This window comes from Venturia canescens, chromosome 8 (assembly GCF_019457755.1).
Source record: "Venturia canescens isolate UGA chromosome 8, ASM1945775v1, whole genome shotgun sequence".
In the NCBI taxonomy this organism is placed as follows: domain Eukaryota; kingdom Metazoa; phylum Arthropoda; class Insecta; order Hymenoptera; family Ichneumonidae; genus Venturia; species Venturia canescens.
Window position 1 is genome coordinate 10447400 of NC_057428.1, and position 22136 is coordinate 10469535.

Here is a 22136-nt window from a genome sequence, read left to right on the forward strand (position 1 = left end):
GACTGGGTTATATGTAAAAATTACAGGTTGAGGTGGAAGAAACTGTCACTTTGATGAATTTCTCCGATTCCATTTCAAGTAGTAACTCGCCAAAATGTTTTTCTCCAGAATTCTTTCCAGTTTCGAAAACTTGTGGAATTTGAAAAAGATCAACCGCCGTGTGTTCGAGATATTAGAAATCAAAGTTTTTTTTTTTTACTTTTGAGCTGGGAACTATAAGCTGCTACATGTTTTGCAATAAATAGTTGTAATGTTGAGCTGGTCCGGGGTTTGTTGTTAAGGGTTGCATCCGGCAATGCACGCTACCCTAGGTTGCTTTGGTTGCGTTTAGTCCGGAATCTTTCTCGTAGATCCAGTGGTTTGTGTTTTTTTAGTCTTTTCGAGATAGATCTTCCATCGAGGAGGTTTGATTTAAGAGGGTTAGGATGGTTGACGAGTCGCGTTTTGTAGCTTGTGCATTGTTTTTGTGCTGTTTTTTTTATCGTGTCTATGCCAAGATCGTTGTGCAGCCTGACGTTGGTGACGTATCAGGGGAAATCAAAAGTGAGGATGAAAAATTTCACATTTCGCGCAATGAATGAACCCTTTTGAAAGTTTGCTTCCAACTGTCATCTGTGGCAATGTGTGTGTGTGACGAAGTTTTTCATGGAATAACAAAAATGTTGGCCGTTCAGTTTCGGTTATACAGCCACTCGGGACTGTAATCCGCATTGTGTAGGGAAACATGACACTGAAGTTTGCAACGTTGGAGTCGAACGAAATGGTCTGACAAAACTATCTAACGATTCCAGTAATTCTCCAATTCTGTTACATGCCTAATTTACAATTCGTAGTTTTTCAGTCTACACCAATGATTCGTGAAATAAAAAACTGGTGAATTAAGGTAGGAGTCGCGCGACAATCGATATTAGACGAACTCGTGATTTTTAAATTATATCATTTTTACGTGATAAACTTTCATATGGCTAAAGGATTTAATAGGTTACCGAAGATTATATCAAGAAATTTACGATCAAAAATAGAAATATAACACGGCATCGTATGAGAAACCCATCCCGCCAACACTATGATTGCAGAATTCATTTCCTTATCGATTAGATATAGTTTATGTTAAAATTGCTCCTCATAGATTATATTATAAAGATTCTAATGTGACCATAAAAATATAGGGCCATCGACTAATTCGAAGAGAATTTTTAAGGAGGGTGGCTAGGGACGATACAATGTTGCCATGCTAAACCATGTAAAATACATTAAAAATTTCAAAATGATAAGAATTTAATAAAATTTGGTGAACATATTCTTTAGAGTTAAATTTGACAATACAAGATTTTTCTTCTGTACAGTTATCGAGTAATTGATCACTAAAGTTCATGTGTATAAGCATAGCGTTTCCATATATATAGGTATACATTCCGGGCATAAGAAATCTGCTTTAATCCGTAATTACTCGATAACTAAGCAGAAGAAAATTTTGAAAAAAATTGTGTCTTCGCACTTGATGTTGAAGAACATTATCGCCAAATTTGATCAATTTCTTATCAATTTGACGAACGTAACCACCCTCCTTAAAATAATCTCGATGAAAACTCTGAAAATGGCAGGAGATCGACTGCCATGAAGTGGCTCGATATACTTGGCATATATATATATATTTTTATATATTTTTTATATATATATTTTTATATTTATATATACTTTTCGTGATAGCCGGCGAGCTTGGAGGCTATATCTTTTGACTGTCAGGTGAGAAGAGAACCGATATATATATGTATATATTGAAAAACCGGGTCAAATAAGCAATCATAAGATATTTCTAATCATAAATTATTAAACATGATCTTGTATAAATTTATACGAATACAGTTAAAATTGCCCCAAGGTTTATTCAATACAGAAAACCTTTCTTATAACCTATTTTATTTCGACGATTAATAAATAGTCATTTGACCATAGAGTCGCGCGACTCTTACCTTAAAAATGCTGTTTTCATTAATTCCGTTGGACTCCAACGTTGCGAACTTCAGCGTCGTTAGGGAAACGTGATTTCGAAAACTTTGAATTTTATATAAAACATGAAGAAAAGTTTATCCCTTTTCAAAAATCCTGTCCGATGTAACAAACGCAATTTTGAGGTTATTAATGGTTGATTTCGGATCGTAACAGTGGCGAAACTTGACTCGCTTTAGGAGTCAAAATAAATGACAAAATATAAGGACGAACCAAATACACATAATGTGGGTAGATGATAATCATAAAAATCACTTGCACCCTATTCAACTTCGTATGCGTGACGATAAAATGAAGTAAAAAAATGACAATGAAGACAAATCTGAAAGTGTTCGCTGGAAGAGCCACCTCGTTTATTCTTTTTTTATCGCTGTCTTTTTCCTCGACACGCACTTCGTTTCAACACTAACAATAAGAAAGGTACGGTGTATCGTGCAACACAGCACGACGACTGCCACCAATGAGAATCGGCAGCTATCTTCGCATCGACGGTTTGATCATATCGCAAAAGCAACTCATAAATAATTAAACGTATCTTCTATGAATAGTGAAATAAAATATGTATTCAAAAAATGTGATATCGATGAATGAGGAAGTTCCGTGCGTTCACGCATGAGCTATACAAGTTTCGACTTGTATCCAATACCAGAACCATGGTCACCGCAGAACATTTTCATCCTGCTTATGCATCAAATGCGAAAAGCGAATGGAAGAATAAATCGAATCGATAGAATCGACTGTGTGAAAATTTAATCGATTAACCTCTTTTCGCTAAACATCGAAATAAAAAACTTACCAAATTTCTATGTGAAATCTATTCGTCAAAAAATGTCATTTTCATATAAATTAAGTCTAGGAATTACGTTGGTGATCGAATTAAAAATGAGAGGATTAAACTAAGAAGATTTTGTTCGAAATGAAGCTCGCCTTGCGATCCTTACGACTCTCGGTAAAAGAACTACGAAGCTCCTTTGTTAGACGCGGCACGCCGCCATTTTCTTAATATTGAAATAATTGCGAGCCAAATCGTCACTAAAACTGTTATTTAATTAAAACTTTACGGTATTCAATACAGAAAACATTTTGAGAAACGAAAATGATTTTTCTGCGAAAAGCGGTCCGAGTTAACAACACACGATCGCACGAGTGTATACGGCTACGTACGTGAGAAGGGTGAGATCGAAATTCACGTGACAAGAGGAAGGCGAGGAGGGGATTGCGAGTCGTTCGGAAAATGCCTTCGGTGGTTCGAGGGTTCAGGCGAATGTTTCTACATTGCGCATTAGTCGCCACAAGCGTGATGTTCTCGCTACACCTGCTTCCCGCTGTTTCACGCGCACACCCGCCGCAAACTAATTAACGCGTGCTTCGAATGCATGCGATAAAAGTGGCTTCAGGCACCGAGGCGCCAGTTACGAAATTGTACGAAATAATTAAAATAATCACAAACAAAAAACCACACGAAAAAATGGATCAACGTCTTCCTGTTTCGATTATTCTCGAGGTTAGGAACGACGACAATGACAATATGAGAAACAAAGATCAAAAGTGATCTTCGGACCGCACAAAAGCGCCACAGTGTTGTTCGCTCTGATTCGCTTCCTTCAGTAAAATCTTTCTCGTAGTTTTGTTTCTGGAATTTACACTTTGAAGTGCTGTTTTTTGTTTCTCGTTTTCCGTGAAGTGCTTCGAGTCAGTTGAGTTCGCAGAATTGTCGTTTGTGTTCGATTTGATCGAAGCAAATAACACGAAAATGACGCAATACAGCAGTGGCGGAAGTGTCAGCGGAAGTAGCTCCAGCGGTAGTGTGAGTCGTCAAGAATTTAAAGATCGGACGGGGGGACGCCCGGTTGATGAAAAATTGATGGTAAGTGATTTTTTAGAAAATGCAACTTCGCCGATAAACTTCCAACGAATCGACAAACTTTTTTCTCCATTCTCTTCTGTATTTCTCGACAATTATATCAAAAAACGATTGAAAAATAATAAATTTGTGCATCGCGCAGATCGCGCACGTACAGAAGATCGTTTGATTACAGAAATCCTAAAGGGAAAAGTTTTTAATCGATACTGCGGGTCGTTGCGCTCTGCGAGCCAATTATCTTCTTGACAGCGGTGAAATAAAAAAGTTCTCGAGGCTATACGTAGGAGAAATTTTAACACAGATCGAGCCATTTACCAACCTTGTTATAATGTTAGCATTACTATTTTTTAACCACAATCAATTCGTCAAAAATTCCTAAAGTATTTGCATTTCGAAGGTTTTTACGAATGGTAAGAAAACATGGAATACTTTTTTCATTTGATCGACGATTCGGGGCCGAAAAAAAACATTGAAGTCACCGAAAGTAACTTGACAAAAAAAATTCTATTCGAAGCGTTTGGTTGGAAAATTTTTATTCAAATATCGTTGACTTTGTACGTTATCGTATAGTTCACGATCCCACCAAGTGTCGGACCAGTTTTGTGAACCGGATGTGCGGGTTATTTATGAAAAATAGATGCATTTGACGATAAAAAAGTGAATTTTTAAAACTCCGTGTATTTCCCCGCCTGTGCAGCACGTTTGGCCTCGTTTGCAAAAAACCATGAAAAATCGAACAGACCGAGAGAAACGACGATCGCGAAAGTTTTTCTTTCACACGGAGCGTTATCCCGAAGGTCGTCTTTACATGAAAAAGGCCTGTGTGGATTTGTATCTTGAGACGCGATTGCGTGTGCATGTTTTTTCTAAGCGTAAACGCCGCAACGTGTTATTCGTCTATGCAATCCTTCACAGAACTGTTTGGCCGGGTTCGAGGTCGTTCGAACAATCGATACAGCAATGTATACAGTCAACGTTAGAGCACATGTGGCTGATCGATATCAACAAAAATGAGAGCTTCGAGTTTTTTTCGTGTACGTTAAAATACATAAAAAATGAGAAGAAAAAGAAAACGAAATTGCACTTTTTTCAGGTCGCGGTTCGCATTCGCCCTTTGGGGGAGGGCGACATCGGGCCGAGGGCCCTTCACGCGATTAACAACAAAGTACGTTTTCATCTTTTATCCTCTTCAGTATTCTGCCCTAAAACTCATATTTTTCATTCTTTCTTTTTATTCGTTATCGCGTAGATGGTTATGCTCGAAGATTCGGAAAACGATAAACAGAAACGAGGTATCCCGAGGCAGTACCTTTACGATGTGGTTTTTGGCGAAGACTCGAATCAGGTAGCAACGAAAAAAACTTTCGATTCGCTAATTTAGCGTTGAATTTTTTTTCTTCCCTCATTGCATTTCGACCGGATTTTATCGAAAGTGAAACATTTTTTTTTGCGGAAATAGAAAAATCAATTAAAAGATAATCAAATCTTGAAAATTTGATTTTTTTCATTGTTTTTCCCCTCGAATATCATTGAAATCACTCGGAATCATTTTGTTGCGTCATGACGATCGATTTTCGTCTGACGTGAGAAGTAAATTTGCACCAACTTCAAAAAAATTCTCCCAAATCCTAACAATTTCAATGATTTAGCGATTTTTTTTTTTCGAGTAGCAAATTCCTGTTTTTTTTTGTTCCTCGGCACATGTGAACCCCATTCGATTAACATTATCGAGTACACCAGGAAGGAGTCTACGAGAACACGACGAGGCCTCTGGTGCAGGACGTTTTGGACGGGTATAATGCTACGGTATTTGCATATGGTGCCACTGGAGCTGGAAAGACTTACACGATGGTCGGTGCGCCTAACTCTCCGGGTATTATGGTCCGAGCCCTCAACGACATTTTCCTCCAATCACGGCGTTCGCCCCGCGACGTCCAATTCGAAGTGAGTTCCGGCAACAAATAACGGGACAAATTTGTACGAACATTCGAAAGGGAGCTAAGGAGTTTTCACAGGATTTTTGACGCCTGACAAATTTTTTTGACGAACGTAGAGAGAATCACTCAGCGGTGGACGAATATTTTAGGTTTTCAATATGAAACAAAAGAATTTTTATGAAGCGTCGATACTCGCCAAAACTGTGTTAACGACATCGACCTGTCAAAATCGATCGAGCGAGCGATCTGAAACGAAGCGCTTTTTTGAGCTTTAGCTAGTAGTAGCTAAAAGTACGAGAATATTTTTTTCTTGTATGTGTGAAAGTTTTATCGATAAACACACTTTTAAGGAGGGTGGGAAATTTTTTTTTTTCCAGTTTTCAATGTCAATGTGCTTAAAATGTCCAAAAACATCAAAAAATCATATCTAGAAAAAATGTCCGGATGTGCGCGCGCGCGCGCGCGTGTGTGTGTGTGTGTGTGTGTGTCATGGCACTGCAAAATTTAAACGCTTATAACTCGAAAACGATTTGATATCGTTTTGCATAGATGTTAATCTGAACAAGCTCTTCATTCTCTGATAATTTTGTCAGAATTTGAAAAAAAATACAAATCCTACGACGTTTTGAAATTTTTAAAAAAAGGGTGTAGACGCTCTAACTTCCGGAAATTTTAAGATTTATTACTAACTTTTTTTTTTATAGATTATCATAATAGGAAGGTTGGTATTGAATTTGGGAAATATCGGTTGAGCGATTTGATTTAAATTTGATGATTTTTGGAATTTCACGAAAATATGAGTTTTTCGAAAAATCCGCTTTAATTTTTTTCACGGTGGATCACGAAATCAAAATAATCAGAATTTTATAAAATTTGGTGATAACATTCTTTGGCATCAAGTATACAAATACAATTTTTTTCAAATTTTTTTACCACATGGTTATCGAATAATTGAGCGTTAAATCGGAGTTCTTATGCACCAGATGTATAACTGTATTATGTAAACTCTATGCTTATACACGTCAACTTTAGTGTTCAATTACTCGAGAGCTATGTGGTAGAAAAATCTTTAAAAATTTATATTTTCTTATGTATTTTTAAAGAATACATTTACCAAGTTTTATTAAATTCTCATCATTTTGAAATTCTTCATATTTTTAACATGGTTTAGCATGCCAACATTGTATCGTCGCGATCAACCCTCCTTAAGGAAAATTGTTAGAACGAGTCTGACCTTGGAGCAAGCCGCGTTAACAACGCAGTTTTATTTTTCACTATATTGACCCACTTCCATAATTGTCTCGATGAGATAAGCCCCTTAAAAGCGCGAAATGTACGGATTTATCATGTGTCCAACTGATCTACATCCCTGGGGCGCAGTAGTGAAATCAAGATAAGTCAGGCCGGCGAAATTTCCTGCTGATAGCTCGGATCGCGGTCACTCGTGCATCTAAATAATACGTGAATCTCATCGGAAGTCTTCCTGCACTACTTACGTCACGATGAATAAATCATGCTCCTCGAAAATGTATAGGCTAACTAGTCATTCGAACTATCGAACTCCGTGAGATAAAAGGGGAATCGAAAGTGCACGAAAAACACGGACGTTTGACTTATTACGTAATTCATCGATTTCAATTAAATTCAAGTGAAATCGATTCCGAAATACCAACTTATTCGTAGTGAAAAATAATTAATCATAATTCAAAAAAATACCGTCAAAGAACTTAACGAGTTTCAGGAGGAATGTTGGGTCATTGGTTCGAGATTTTTTCACGGACTGTCATTTTGTGAGGAATTTTATCCAGTAGTTCAAATTTCACAATTTAAAATGGTCTGATATGCTTCAAAGTTTACTTTTCATACAGCGTGCTGTCTTTAGAAAAACTTAAAATTTTGGGTGCTTGTTGAAAATTTTCGAATTTCGATCTGCGAACATTGAATTCAATGGATTGAAGGCAGCTGATCTGGGATGAAGATTCGCGGTTTATTTTCCATCCTTAATTAACCTCTCTTCATAAAACACGTTCAATTTCTATGGTTCAAGACTCTTGATCAGTTGAAATTATTTCGTTGGTTTTCGTATGAAAGCGTTGCGGTAACAGTGACGGTTATTTTTGGCGAGAAGCTCACGGGTTCGATCGACATTTTGAAATGAGTTGAATAAACAAAGAAAACATTTTGACCGACCATTTTTTTGGGTTAATTGGCAATCTTGGACTGATTGTTGTTCCTTGTTCGTGGATTTTTGACTCGATCAAATTGCAGGTAACAATGTCGTACATGGAAATATATAACGAGAATATTCGAGACCTGTTGAATCCGAGTTCCGGTTATTTGGAGTTGCGTGACGATTCACGAGGTCGCAACGTTCAAGTCAGCGGTTTGACCGAAGTTTCCACAAGTTCCACCGAAGAGGTCAGTCACCCACGCGAGGCCTTTCTTTTAATGATTTGAATTATCTTCCATTCGATGGAGAGACAGTAAAAAAGGGAGAGAGAGAGAGAGAGCGCAAGAGACGCTAAGTGTAAATTTGCAGGTTATGAAACTCCTCCACAGAGGCAACACCGCTCGAACCGTTGAGCCGACTGCAGCGAATGAAACCTCGTCGCGAAGCCACGCCCTCCTTAGCGTTATAGTCAGGCAAACCATACGTCCTTCTTCGAGCGACCTCAGACATCGCGCGAAAATAAAGTATGGAAAACTTTTCATGATCGATCTGGCAGGCTCGGAGCGTGCTAAACAGACTAAAGTAAGTTTGAAAACTTTTTACTTAACGTTTATTATGTGTCACGTTTCGTTAATAGCGAATCGAATGTTGCAGCGTGAATACACGATGCCAAATATAGTCAGAAAACAAAGAACAGCAAACTTTTCAATGTGCTGTCTTTCTTTATTAGAGGGTATTTTTGACCCCGTTTTTTCCTCTGGATTCACACGAAAGCCTGTCAATTTGACGGGTGTCTCGTGTCAAAATAAGAAATCTGAGGCTTCAGAAAAAAACTGTCGTACACCGCAAGCCTCAAATGTGATTGAAATATTATTGTGCGGAACAAAAACGAGTATTTTTTCTATTTCTTATGAAATCTTGCGATCCGTAAGAGCTTATTTTTTTTTTTTTTTGGAACTGTACGAACGCTGAAAATGTTTCGATTGTTCCATTTGAAAAATTCGTTTTTAATGATCGTGCGATAATAAATTGCTGCTCGTTATTAATAATGAATAAAAAATCATTACAGAATCAAGGAAAACGTCTTCAAGAAGGTGCTCACATAAACCGGTCGTTGCTGGCCCTCGGGAATTGCATAAATGCCCTCTCGGGTGGTGCACGTTACGTGAATTACCGGGATTCGAAGTTGACGAGGTTGCTGAAAGACGCGTTGAGCGGTAACTGTCGAACGGTGATGATAGCCCACGTATCGCCCGCGGCGAATCATCGGGACGAGAGTAAAAATACCCTCATTTATGCCGATCGTGCGAACAGAATAACGAACAAAGTTGAGCGTAATATCGTCGATGTGACGTATCACGTGTCCCAATATCGCGACATAATAAGCGATCTCAAGAATGAGATATCGAGGCTACGCAACAAAATGCGAGAGCCTGACAAATCCCAGGACATGAACGAACCAGAAATCAAGAAAATCGGGAACACCCCAAAAAACAACAAGAGCTCCGATCTTCGATCCTTGAGGGAAAAAATCGTTTCGGCTTTCAAGGAACAAATGAGGCTCAGGTAATCACACGACGCGTATTTGTTCTCGGTATACTTTCACCTCGAAAGTCTATATTTCTCCTGTTCCAAAATTCGAAAGAATTGGAAAAAAAAATTTTTGCTTCTTCATAGAGGAAGCTATGTGACGATGAAAATTTTTTTTTTCCAGTTTTCAATGTCAATGCGCTCAAAATGTCCAAAAACATCAAAAAATCATATTTAGAAAAAATGTCCGGATGCGTGTGTGTATGTTATGGCACTGCAAAATTCAAACGCTTATAACTCGAAAACGATTTGAGATACAGGGCTACCGTTTTGCATAGATGCTAATCTAAACAAGCTCTTCGTTCTCTGATAATTTTGTCAGAATTAAAAAAAAAAATACGAATCCTACGACGTTTTGAAATTTTTAAAAAAGGGTGTCGACGCTCTAACTTCCGGAAATTTTAACATTTATTACTAATTTTTTATTTTATAAATAGATTATTATAATAGGAAGGTTGGTATTGAATTTTGTAAATATCGGTTGAGCGATTTGATTTAACCCTACACCTCATGTGCCTTTTTTCATACCCTCAACCTCATGACCGGGGTTTGAACGCACCCCACTCTTTTTCTGCTTATAAATCCGGTCCTACGATGCTAAACTGACTTTATCCTACACCATTTTCTTCGTTTTTTTATAACAAAAAGAATGATGTACGATAAAACTAATTTCAATTGAATTTATATATAAAAAAATCCGTCGATAATCAGTCGATAATGTCGCTTGTTAGGACGGGAGCGTAGTTTGAAGTTCGCGTGGGGTGTGCTCACACCCCAGTCATGCGTTCTAGGGTTAAATTTCATGATTTTTGGAATTTCACGAAAATATGAGTTTTTCGAAAAATCCGCTTTAATTTTTGGAAATTAATTTGAAAAAGTTAAAAGTCGATAAATAAGTTAAAATTTTATTTAAAAAAAAATTAAAAGTAACAAATTGCTTTCTCAAGCTTTTAGAACAATGCTTAAAGCTTCCTCTACGAGGAAGCCAAAATGAAAAATATGGCATCTCGTAGAGTAAGCTTTGAGCACCGTGCATCTTGACCATACTGAGGAAGCAATTTGCAAATTTCAATTTCCATCATTTTTTTTTGTTGGTGTCCACAGAAATATTTGCTCAGCGCACTGAATTATTCCAAACCGTTTTGCGGGAGTTAGGAAACAAACGTTGCCACGAAATCGTTGGAATGATCATTGAAATTCAGAGCGGTTGTTATAAAATTAGTCATTGACTAATGGAACATTAATTAACCGCAATTGATTAATGCCTAATTCAATTGTAAATCACACGAATTCGAAGCGCAATTGTATTTGAAACGCGATTTTTTTTCATTTCTTTTATTCCTGACGACTTCATGCTAGTGCTAATGCGAAATAATGTTCGTTTGTCAATCACGATCGAAAAATTCGACACGCTCGATCTTTATTTAGCTTTTATTTAAAAATATACTGAATTAGGTTATACACGTGCCGTTATAACGCGAACAATTTTCTCATCACAATGGGTGGGAAGGAAGATAAAAAAGCAGGAGCTTCCCTTGTGCATTTAAATAATTAGCGTTCATTGATTCATTGCTCGAATCGCAACTTCTTATCAGTAGAAATGTAGTTTATCGCACAAATTAAAAATTCTGTACAGGCGAAAGCTCATGGAGCTCGACAGCCACCTTTTGGGACTGAGCATAGCTGCAGAGCAGCAGCACTCGATAATTTCTCACTGGGAATCCCGGAACAACAAATTGTACAAAGCTTCGAGAGAATCGTCCATTACTCGGCGTCCTGGAACCGATACACAGTTTGAGGAGGCTGATGATGGTGAGAAAATAAAAAATGTATTACAGACATTTTGGTTATTGTTTCGAATCAACTTTTCAACCGTGTAATATTTTTTTCGAATGTAAAACTTCAGACAGAGTTGAAAACTAACCTCATCTTTTGCTTAACGTAAAATATTCCGCTCATGCGATAGTAACGTTGAGTCACTAGTTATTATCTTTATTTTTCAATGGTCAGAATAATGCACTATGATTGAATCGTTTTTGGTGGTTATACACTATGGTGATTCGTTTTGAGCGAACATTTTTTTTTCTTTACTCCCGCAGCCAAATATCATTCTTTATGCTGAAAAAAAGACCTTGTCCAAAGGGGAGCTCTGAATTTTAATTCTAAGTACTTTTTTTTTCAATTTTGAAGATTTCCTATTTAACATACACGTAAATTTTTATTTTTTTTTCTTTAATTTTCATAATTCTGCGGCATTTGATGGTATCATCACACCCACAAATAGGTTTTCTTCAGAATTGAACGCTCTAAAAAAGTCCCCATTGCAGCGAAACCGTAACTCACACTGATGAGTAATTGCGCTTCGCTAAACCTGATTTTTTCATGATATTATCATGAGATTAGCCATTATCTCGTTAAGAACGAGAGCTACAGAAAAAATGTGAATAATGAACTTTTAGGAAATTTAATTTCCTACAAAAAAGGTCTTATAAATGTAAGCGATACAATTGATAGTTTGAGAGATATTCAACATTTAGAAAAATAATTTGCTGAAAATCGATAAAATTGCTAGGTTGATGACCAATTAGTCATCAGAAATTATACAATTTTCAATGATCACAATGATCAATTTTAACCTTTTTATATTAATTTGAAATTCAACTAGACAATGACTAATTGGTGATCTATTACTTGTTCAATCGGTAAAAATCCTGTTGCACGGTTTATTGCAAGTAGCTTGATATTTCAAAGAAAATATGAGTTCATGCTATTCTCATTTTATCAGAGGTATAACTTTTATTTTTCTCGAAAAATCAAGGGTGTCCGAGTGAACCGTGTAACCATTTTGCAGCCATTTCTCTCGCACTTACGCAAGTGATAAATCACCTTAACACTTAGTGAACTGATAACGACAGAAATTGACAAAATTTTCGTTTTTTATAGTAATTAAAATTGGGTTTCAGAAAATAAAATTATTTTGGATAGCAATGCTAGGTTATTTACTCTGTAACTCGACTGAATTTAAAATTGAAAACGAAGGTGTATTGAAATGATTAAATGATTCTTCATATAAAAAGCTTGGTAATAAATAAACAATTATTAAATGAAAAAATTCTTATTAATGTCATATTATGTTTTCCAATAATTATAAAAATATTATTTATGAGAAAATAAATAATTTTTTTGAGTGTTTTGATGATTTAAAAGACATAAAACTAGCAATTTTATCGATTCTCAGCAAATTATTTTTCTAAATGTTGAATATCTCTCAAACTATCAGTTGTATTGTTTACAATCATAAAACCTTTTTTGTAGGAAATTCAATTTCCTAAAAGTTCATTATTTACATTTTTTCTGTAGCTCTCGTTGTTAACGAGATAATGGCTAAACTCATGATAATATCATGAAAAAATCAGGTTTAGCGACGCGCAATTACTCACCAGTGTAAGTTACGGTTTCGCTGCAATGGGGACTTTTGTAGAGTGTTCAATTCTGAAGAAAACCTATTTGTGAGTGTGATAATACCATCAAATGCCGCAAAGTTATAAAAATTAAAGAAAAAAAAATAAAAATTTACGTGTATTTTAAATAGGAAATCTTCAACATTGAAAAAAAGTACTTAGAATTAAAATTCAGAGATCCCCTTTGGACAGGGTCTTTTTTTCAGAGTAAAGAATGATATTTGGCTGCGGGAGTAAAAAAAAAAAATCTTCGCTCAAAACGAATCACCCTATTATACACTAATAAAAAATCCATCGTTTTTTCTGAAAATTATTTGCGTTGTTAAATTTTGCGTAAATTTAATGGAGAGCAGTGCAAAATTACACACTTTGCCGACCAGCAACTATGGAAAGTTTTAGATTTTTGTTTCGATCGTGATTATCAGAAGGGAACGACGGAGTAAGTCGAAAAAACACGAATTTTGATCAGCATTAATCCGGTATGACTCGCATGTAATCGAGGCTGGATTGGAAAGTATTGTAATTACGATTTTTGAAAAATTTAATTCTACTCGATTTATTCCACGCCGTAAGCTTCTTCGACATTTCAGATTTACTCGACGATCCTGAGGAGGAAGAAGTGGCGGTACAACAAGCATGGACCGAATTAGCTGAGATAAATAAAGAGCAGGAAAGATACGCAGAGCTTAGAGCCATCACTGAACGAGAATTAGAAGGCTGCAGACAGAGAAGTGCTTCCCTGGAAGACGTAATTTCTATTCTGAACTAACGAAGATGTTGGCGTTTGATAGAATATTTGAACAGAACGAAATTCTTTTATTATCAAGTCAAATGAATACTGAGAATCATTGTAACTCTAACTAAATTCAAGTTGAATTTTTCCCCAACTGCAAAGTCTTTCTCGTGTGATTATTTGAAGGATGTGTGATCAACAGGAGTTACCAGCTCGTATAAACTCGGACGAGGAACGTGAACTGTTGACTCTGATGCTTCGAGTTCACGAACTCGAGGCCGACAAAATGATGTTGCAGAGCGAAAGATTGGTCAAGCAACACGAGCTGAGACGTCGAGAGTTGCTTCTGTTACGTTACGATCGGCAAAGACAAATTTCCGACGAAATTATAACTAGACAAAGAAGAATAATGGAAGGTTTGTTTTGAGATCAGAAATGTTTGATTTCAGAAGATTTATTGGGTTGATTGATTGCGATAGTTGAATGTCAATAAATAAATGATTCATTTAATTATTCAGATGGACGCATGGTACTTCCACCTGATCTTCAAGACTTGTACTCGATGTATCAACAAGAAATTCACGCCGCAGCGTACAACGACAGTAATTTGGGCGATCTCAGTGTTTCTTCAATGATTTTTGGTAATCGACTTCCGCCTATCTCACGAGGAATGAACTTTGAAGTTGTCAACGACGATTCCAGATTACCCAGCAGGTAATTGACAACGAAAATAATAAAAGTAAAAAGAATCTATTCGAAACGTCACTCCATGAGAAACCGAATATCCATTTACTCAAGGAAATTTAAAAATCGAGTGAACACTGAAAACGTGAATGTCACCCGTGAATTTCATTTTGTTTGGCATGACTATTTGACTCGGAAAAATATTTTTGAGGTTCTAACAAATTTCTTTTGCCAGTGTGCACTCCCATCAAAATAGCCTTCACACGAAACGACGAGAAAAATAATTCAGTAGAAATGTACTTAGTCTTCGTCATGCTGTTACAAAAGAAAAATCGATACTTCCCTACGAGGGTATAATAACTCAGAATGATTAGAAACGATTATTCACTTGGGACAGACAAAGTTTATCAACTCGTCACAATCTTTCGAGGCCTCTTTGCCCTTCTCACTATCTTTCTCTAGCAGTCAATCATTAGTATTGTTCTGTGCTATAAACGTATTGTTTCTCTGTACTCATTTTTTTTTGTTATTTGGCTCTAGACATTATTTATTTATTAGCATGAGATTTTTATGTTTTTCTTATTATTAATTATGTTTTTATTTGTTGTTGGGAATTTGATTTTGTTGTCAGGGTCCCTTAAGCCATAAAAAATCTAATCTAATCCAAGCTCACGCTTTCTCCCTCTCTCTTTCACTCTCGGTGTTTAAAAACGATCGATCGAGTCTACCGCTTCGAAAGCACCCTTCGTCGAGGTGCGCGGTTGTGCTTATTCCTCTCAGCCTCGTTCCGGTTTCGATTTATATGAAATTAACTAGTTACTAAGTTACGAAGCTCTTTTGTCAAGGTGCACACAAGGTCATTCGCTTCTAGGAGTCTATAACGCGTCTATAAAAATATTTTCCTTTTGAATTCGGCACGAGGATATCGTAATTTGTAGTAACATTGACCAAACTTTGTTTCCCGCCCTCTTTTCAATATTTCACAGACTTCATAAATTAATTCGATTTCATGTCATTCTTTCATCAGATTTTGAGACCAGAGTTTGAAACTCGACTTCGATTTCTCTTCGTTTGCGTTTTCAGTTACTATGTCAAAACTCTGTACTCTTTCTTTGGTTTTTGGTGACACAGCTCGACCGATTCTGATTGGGAATCGCCCTTGCCACCGATTCTCGAACCACCCGAAGTCGAGAGGGTCATGGGTCCCATTGTTCATCCCTTAATGCCTCCAAATGTTCTCTTCCCGCCGATATCGTCAACGGCCAGAAAAAACCAGTCAGTATCTCATTTTTTTTATGACAAAAAAATCTCAAAAATTATATTTATTTTATAAAATACGTTCGCTTCCTTGGCAATGAAAGTGATGACACAGAAACTTAACCCCTGACCATCTACCTTATCGACTATAATTTCAAATTTTAATAGTAATTTCAATTACTACTTGAATGCATTTTTTCGGACCTCAACTAATGAATAATTATTTGTCAATTCTCAGAGATAAGCTGCGACGAATAGCGAGTGACAATAGCATGGACGCGACATTGAGGCATCCTCGAAATTCGTCCTTAAACCGATTCACTAACATCCGAGGTCCTAATCGAAGGATTCCTAGCTGAGGTAATTTTCAGCTGTCAAATATTTATCGAGTTTGAAGCAACAAATAAATAATCGTGCAAATAAATATTGACTTGAAATATTCTAACGATTATATTGAATGAACGTTGGTTGATTACAGCTTCAAAAGGTTCTCTCGAACCAGGGGGATCCGAAAAAATAATTCGCACAAACGATAATCGAGGATGGAGCTTTTTATGAAGGCTAACTTTCGTCAGAGGCCGGGAAATGAGTGGGATGCGCCAGCGTCGTTCTTCGTCGCTCACGTGCCAACAAATTCATTTTTTGGCCTTTAGTGGGAACCTTGAGCTCCATGGAATCCGGAAATTCGGCGCTCATTCGCAACGAACTTTTCGTCTTTTCGTCGACCAAACTCGCCATTCTCACCATTCTTGCAGAAAAATTACTTCTTCTTCTCTCACGAGGAGTTTTGTAAGTCGACACTGAATTTTCGGGGAGCGTGTCACTGTTCGGTTTGATCTTGCTCTTTGCTTCCTGGTCGGTCAACCTCACAGCCCCGAATTTTTGCCTCGGCTCTTGAATCTCTTTCATCAGTGACTGTGAACGTACGATGTACAGGCTATTTAAAAATCATTTTCTTGTAAATGAGGGAGTAAAAATTATCGAAATTCATCGCCATGTTTTTTTCTCTTCCGTCGGATCCTCTCCAACGTTACGGTACATAAATCCAACGTAAATTCAATTGGTAAAAATTGAAAAAATCAAGGAGTTTGGAAAAACGTTAAATAAACCAACTCGCGACTTCGTGTCGATTCTCGTCGTTCGTGGTATTCCGTGAGACTCTAAAAGGCGAGCAGTCGATTCTGCGAACTCAGAAATCTCGTCCTCAGTTTTGGATTTTATCATCGAAGTTTCCTCGTCTTCGGTCGAGGAATTTTTTGGTACTTGAACAGCTGACGTTTCTTTGATTCTCCAATCTTCGAGGAGTTCCTCCCAACGAACTTTTCTTTGCTTCCAATAATCCAATGTTTGACCGTAGATCAAATTGTCAGTGCATAACAGCCACGAGCCACAAGGCTGAAATATATAGAAATTCATGATTTTATTTCAATTTTGTAATTAATTTTTATGTAACAAATATTTGCTTTTATAATTAGAGTCACTAATTGAGCAATTAGTTCCAACATGGACCGCAACTTCATAGAAGAATCAATAAACATTTTTCTTCATTTTCTCACATTTCTGTATTTGGCAGCATTTTCGAAGTATCTCGTTGATTCTTCATTCTGAAAATCTTCAATTTTCTGAGATAGCTCAGCCATCAAATGGTTCATATATCGTGTCGTGACCTCCAGACATTCGGGGGTCATCGCCAGAGGAAAAGTCACTGTTAAATAATTCAATAAATGCTCGCAGAAATTCTGCAACAAATTATTGACATAACAAGAAGAAATATTTTAATTTTACATTACAAAGGCTCGTTCTAATTGTCTATTTGATCGAAGGAATGGAAAACACCTACCAACATATCTGACCTCGCGAGACTCATGTCTTTGTGTATCATTGCTATGTAACCGATTATCCGATCCAACTGTTTAGGCTTTTTGTGAAAGTCGAGCAACAAATAGCCCATCGTTTCCATAATTACTGTGAACTTGGCATTTGTACGAGCATCAAACGTCAAGGGAACTTGGGAATCGCTCGTAAAATATTTCGTGTATTGAGGATGAGTCTCGCAAAATCTGTCGGCTCGTTCGCGAGAAATAAAAGTTATTATAAACTTGGAAATTTTTATTTATTTAATAATATGTAAGAAATAAAAACTGAAAATTTTTAAATGAGGAGAGAAGAAATATTTCTGAAGAAGTAAAATAAAAAAAAAAAAAACAGATTTAACGATTAAAAATTTATTACTCAATTCGAAATTGGCAAAGCACTTCACAGTGTGTCGATAAATCGTGAAGCTGAAACTCGTTCAAAAAAAAAAGAAAAAACAGTTGAAGAAAAGAAATTTAAAAAATCTCAAATTGGGATTTGAAAACGAGACAAAATAAGTGTTAGCCCAAAACTAATTTAATCAAAATACTCGTTTTTCGTTCAATTCAACTTTAGAGTGCAAAAAATTAATCGAATCTGTGAATTATTTTCAATTTTTTAAACGATCCCTTCCTTCGTGATCCACATTGTTTCTATTCCAAAATTTCTTTGCAGTGGGAAAAGCACGACGAACGTGATTAAATTGGTACCGAGGTCGAATCGAGGTAGCGAGTATGTTTGATCATGGGATTAACGTATCCGGTGCCCGACCTCGTCAATGCATCGCGATTAAAAGCATTTCTGACGCACTTTCATCGACATTGCAGTACGGAGCTAGGAATATAGTAAGAGAAGCTAAAGTACAAAAATAGACGAGATAAGCTCTGCTAACATGACGCTGCAAAGATCGATATTCAACAGAATTTTCAAAGCCGTTTACAACTCGAATTTTGTATTCAGTAACACAGTTGAATTTCCCTTTTTTTCTGACAACCGTACGAAATTATGAAATTCTTCTTGTCAAAATGATAGTAAAGATGTGAGGGAAGAAAAATCCAGTGATTGACATACCAAATTCTCGATAAATTGCCATTCACATTGCAGTTTATTTAAACTATTTTATAAAGAGAATATTTAAAAAAAATTAAACTATCAAATAAAGAGAATAAATGCTGAATCGTTTTTTCCCTCGATTATTGACTTACCCCATGAAAAAAACACTCCCATGGGCTTGAGGATTATTCTCAATATCGATCCAAACTTGCTTTATGAGAGCTTGTTGTTCCGGGTTTAATGTCATATAATTGCCAGCTCGGCTGGAGGCAGTTCCCATGTTCCAGATATTCACTGTTTCCTCACTAGTGAGTTCCGTTAATTAACAATTAGCTCTAATGAGTTGTATTATAATTATGAGACCGGAGGCTATGGCTCTCGTTTGACGCACAAAGTGGTCACGTGACTTCTCTTATTTCGTGTAACCACAAAAGAATTTTTGACAGAATCGAAAACTTGTTCGAATGAAGTCAGCCATAGAATTATCATCCGCTGGATTCCGGCTGATTCAAAATTTTTCGAACATGAACATCTAGAACGCAAAAATGGTCGAGGAAACATTTCAGAACGAACGAAAATACGAAGAGGAAAATTTCGAATTTATTTTGACGAGTTTAGTGAACAAAAATATCGTAGATATCACTAATGAGCTTAATCAATAATAAATTTTTCATATGATTTAATTCGATCGTTGAGAATCGTATTGATTCACGTTTCTTTTCCATTTTAACATCACGATTTCGCAGTAGTTTCTATTGAATCCTCTTGCTACTGGGCAGAGAGGAGGGGGGGGGGGGGGGGGGGGGGAGACTGAACTTTTCTTTGAAAAGACGTTCCTAGTTATCGGACATCACACTCCTTTAGCATACACAAGGCTCCAATTTTTTGTTTCAACAATTGTACAAACGAATACGATCGTTTTCTCGTACCTCGCCATAAAATAAAAAATCCAAGCGCTCGACGAGCATAAAAATTCACACATTTACAATGTACATAGATACATTTATGAAGAAGTTCATCAAATATATAAAGAGAATGAGAGACAACTAGAGATTTTGTTGGTGACAAGTCGCCCAAAAAGATAGCGAGGAGGGAATAGTTTTCATTGATTTGTTCAACAAATGTCCGCAGCTTTGATAAAAAGCTTATGGATAAATTTCAATAAAATCTCTTGTTCTCCTTTTAAGATAGAGCAGCAGCGCTCCCAGGAGCAAAAATATTAACGTGTCTATCATGAAGTTTGTACAAATAACTTGTTTTTTCTGCCAAATGATATTTCCTCCTTATGGAATCTACTCGCCACGAAACATTCATTCGACCAGAAATATCATTGGCATGTCCCGTACTGAGAGGCTCCACTGTCACCATAAGATGGGCCATATTTTTGAGCCCCACGACTATCATATCTGGTTGACAACTCTCGGGATCTGCTTTATAAGTATGAGTCATAATACACACAGAGAGAGTGGGCTCCACTTGCATCCACGATCGCAAATACCTGACATAAAACCAAACGTCCTTCAAGCTCAATCTCAAGTCGAACAGATGACTTAAATCATCCACTATTATCACCACCGATTCGTGAGATTTCATCACCTCGTGGCACTTGTTTCTTAGACACACAAATAATTGACGAACGAGATTCTCATCCAGTTTCATTAGATCTGGTAAATCGTCTTCTTCAGTTCTGCAACGAGTTTCCCTTGGTTTATCCAGGTCAACGCATGCTGCATCCACCGAATCGTGTCCCAGGTCTTCTACGTTGTCTGCCATTATCTTCATTGGCTCGGTCACCACCACCTGGCCCCGTTCTCTCATTACGTTCAAGTTGTAACCCAACTTCATACCCACATTGTGATAATGACCGAACGTGTTGTGAAATAAAACAAGGCAGATTCCATGGCCTTTTTCCAACACACCCGATAACACCGAATTTACCACAAAATTTGCATCACTTCCATGTTGCTCTTCTATCAGGATCATTTTGCCACACATGTCTATCCTGTCTATGCCCAAAGCTCCGCACACCGAGTCCGTCATCTCATGAACTTTTGGCAGAAGCTTACTGAAACATTGGGTCCCAAATATATAAATCACATTCATGGCTGATGCTCAATCGTTGTCAACAAACTTGATGCAAAACCTTGTACTCATTCTGAATTGTTTATTTTATACTTAGTATTCAATATTAGACCATCAAATAAATTTTAAATCAATAGCATGTCATTAATATCAATTGCAAATTAAAAGATACCAGGATAATATGGAATTTCTCTAATACTATCAAAGTTTGCAACTTTGAAACAGAAAAAAATATTTCATTTATTCTGTGATTCCGCAACTTTTAAACTAGTTCTTATTAGAGATTTTATTTTTAGGTTTGAAAATAATATTTTACAGTATGTATAAGCTCAGTGAAACTAAATTGCTATGTGGCAAGGAAAGGAAATATTTTTACAAATCTAGAAATGTATATGTGGACAGTTGATTTTATAATTCATTTATAAACCCTTGTTATTACCGTTTTGAATTACCAGTGTAGTAGCAAATTTTTATTTTAGGTCACAGTGTTAAAGTAGTGAATTACGTTAAAAATAAATAGGGAATGCTGTTTCATTTGAATATTTTGATAATTTTGTCAAACTTAATTTAAATGTCAATTGATATTGATCGAATTTTTAAGAATTTTACTCATGCAACTTATTTTTTGCGGCACCCTTACGAATGTTTGCAGGTTTAACCTAAAAATATTGGTTCGAACTAACCTCAAGATCGTAGAAGTTTTAATCTTAGGACGCTTATTTTTTCGTGTTAGAAATTTTGAAAGTATAATAGCCCAAATTTTTATTTGTGATATCTTTGGTCATCATATTTATACTTACGTATTCAAAGAATTAATCGATATTGATACTCATTCGTTGTCCTCCGACGAGTGGCGATTATTTTGTATAGGTTGAACGAGCGTTCACACCTTTCGCAAAACACTGGACAATCTCGACGATCTCGATGCAGGTGTCCAATCATTAACCCGCGAACCCTTGACCGGCAACAAGTTCACTGCAATTCTACACGAAATAAAACAATTGGTTGATGTTTTTCTCATAACACGAGTTGTCGGGAATTGAGTTTATTAGAATTTTGAAAAAAGTCCTAATTTTGATGAACTACGTCAAAAAAATCAAAGATTTCACGTGCGTGATTTTTCTTGACTGAAGTGTGGCGCCGTCTGGTTAATAATAAGAAATATGTTACGGCGTCCGACATTGAACAATGCGGCAGTTTTCAATGTCATTCATTCCACGGTTGTCATTGAGTGGGAAAATTTTCTAGTTTAATACGACAAAAAACTTGATTGAGTCTTGATTTTTAACGCACCCTTTTGAAGTTAATATGAAAAACCGGTGACTTGTACGTCCAAGAGATTTGCTAAGCGAAATTGAAGCTGTGACAAGCGAGCGTTTTTCCTGTGTTAACACGTGGCTGTCAGCTGACATGCGCGCGATTTGTCGAAATTTTCTCGTTT

At 36.6% G+C, this 22136-nt stretch overlaps 3 protein-coding genes across 5 annotated transcripts; 1 reads left to right on the forward strand and 2 right to left on the reverse strand.

Annotated features, from left to right (window-relative positions):
* The first annotated feature begins 3305 nt into the window (after positions 1-3305).
* Kif19A (Kinesin family member 19A) lies at positions 3306-16318 on the forward strand. Its single transcript, XM_043427046.1, has 14 exons — positions 3306-3877; positions 4968-5039; positions 5124-5219; positions 5615-5818; positions 8080-8229; positions 8351-8563; positions 9051-9547; positions 11208-11383; positions 13623-13780; positions 13968-14181; positions 14284-14479; positions 15581-15724; positions 15945-16066; positions 16185-16318. Exons 1-13 carry the CDS (start codon positions 3764-3766, stop codon positions 16063-16065), a joined length of 2355 nt encoding a protein of 784 aa, XP_043282981.1. The 5' UTR covers positions 3306-3763; the 3' UTR covers position 16066; positions 16185-16318.
* Positions 16133-19068, reverse strand: LOC122415150 (uncharacterized). 2 transcript variants are annotated; one of them, XM_043427049.1, is made up of 5 exons: positions 18766-19068; positions 17547-17766; positions 17263-17445; positions 16820-17101; positions 16133-16621 (listed from the first exon to the last, which is right to left on the reverse strand). In XM_043427049.1, the coding sequence occupies exons 1-5, from the start codon at positions 18891-18893 to the stop codon at positions 16268-16270; spliced, it is 1167 nt and encodes a 388-aa protein (XP_043282984.1). In that variant the 5' UTR covers positions 18894-19068; the 3' UTR covers positions 16133-16267. The 2 variants fall into 2 exon arrangements, with proteins under 2 accessions (XP_043282984.1, XP_043282985.1); XM_043427050.1 differs by having other exon boundaries at positions 17547-17773.
* Positions 19069-19191: 123 nt separating this feature from the next.
* On the reverse strand, positions 19192-22120 carry Elp6 (Elongator complex protein 6). Of its 2 annotated transcripts, XM_043427055.1 has the most exons (4): positions 21989-22120; positions 21496-21678; positions 21309-21354; positions 19192-20678 (listed from the first exon to the last, which is right to left on the reverse strand). In XM_043427055.1, the coding sequence occupies exon 4, from the start codon at positions 20651-20653 to the stop codon at positions 19796-19798; it is 858 nt and encodes a 285-aa protein (XP_043282990.1). In that variant the 5' UTR covers positions 20654-20678; positions 21309-21354; positions 21496-21678; positions 21989-22120; the 3' UTR covers positions 19192-19795. The 2 variants fall into 2 exon arrangements, with proteins under 2 accessions (XP_043282990.1, XP_043282989.1); XM_043427054.1 differs by lacking the exon at positions 21309-21354 and having other exon boundaries at positions 21989-22118.
* Positions 22121-22136: the final 16 nt, after the last annotated feature.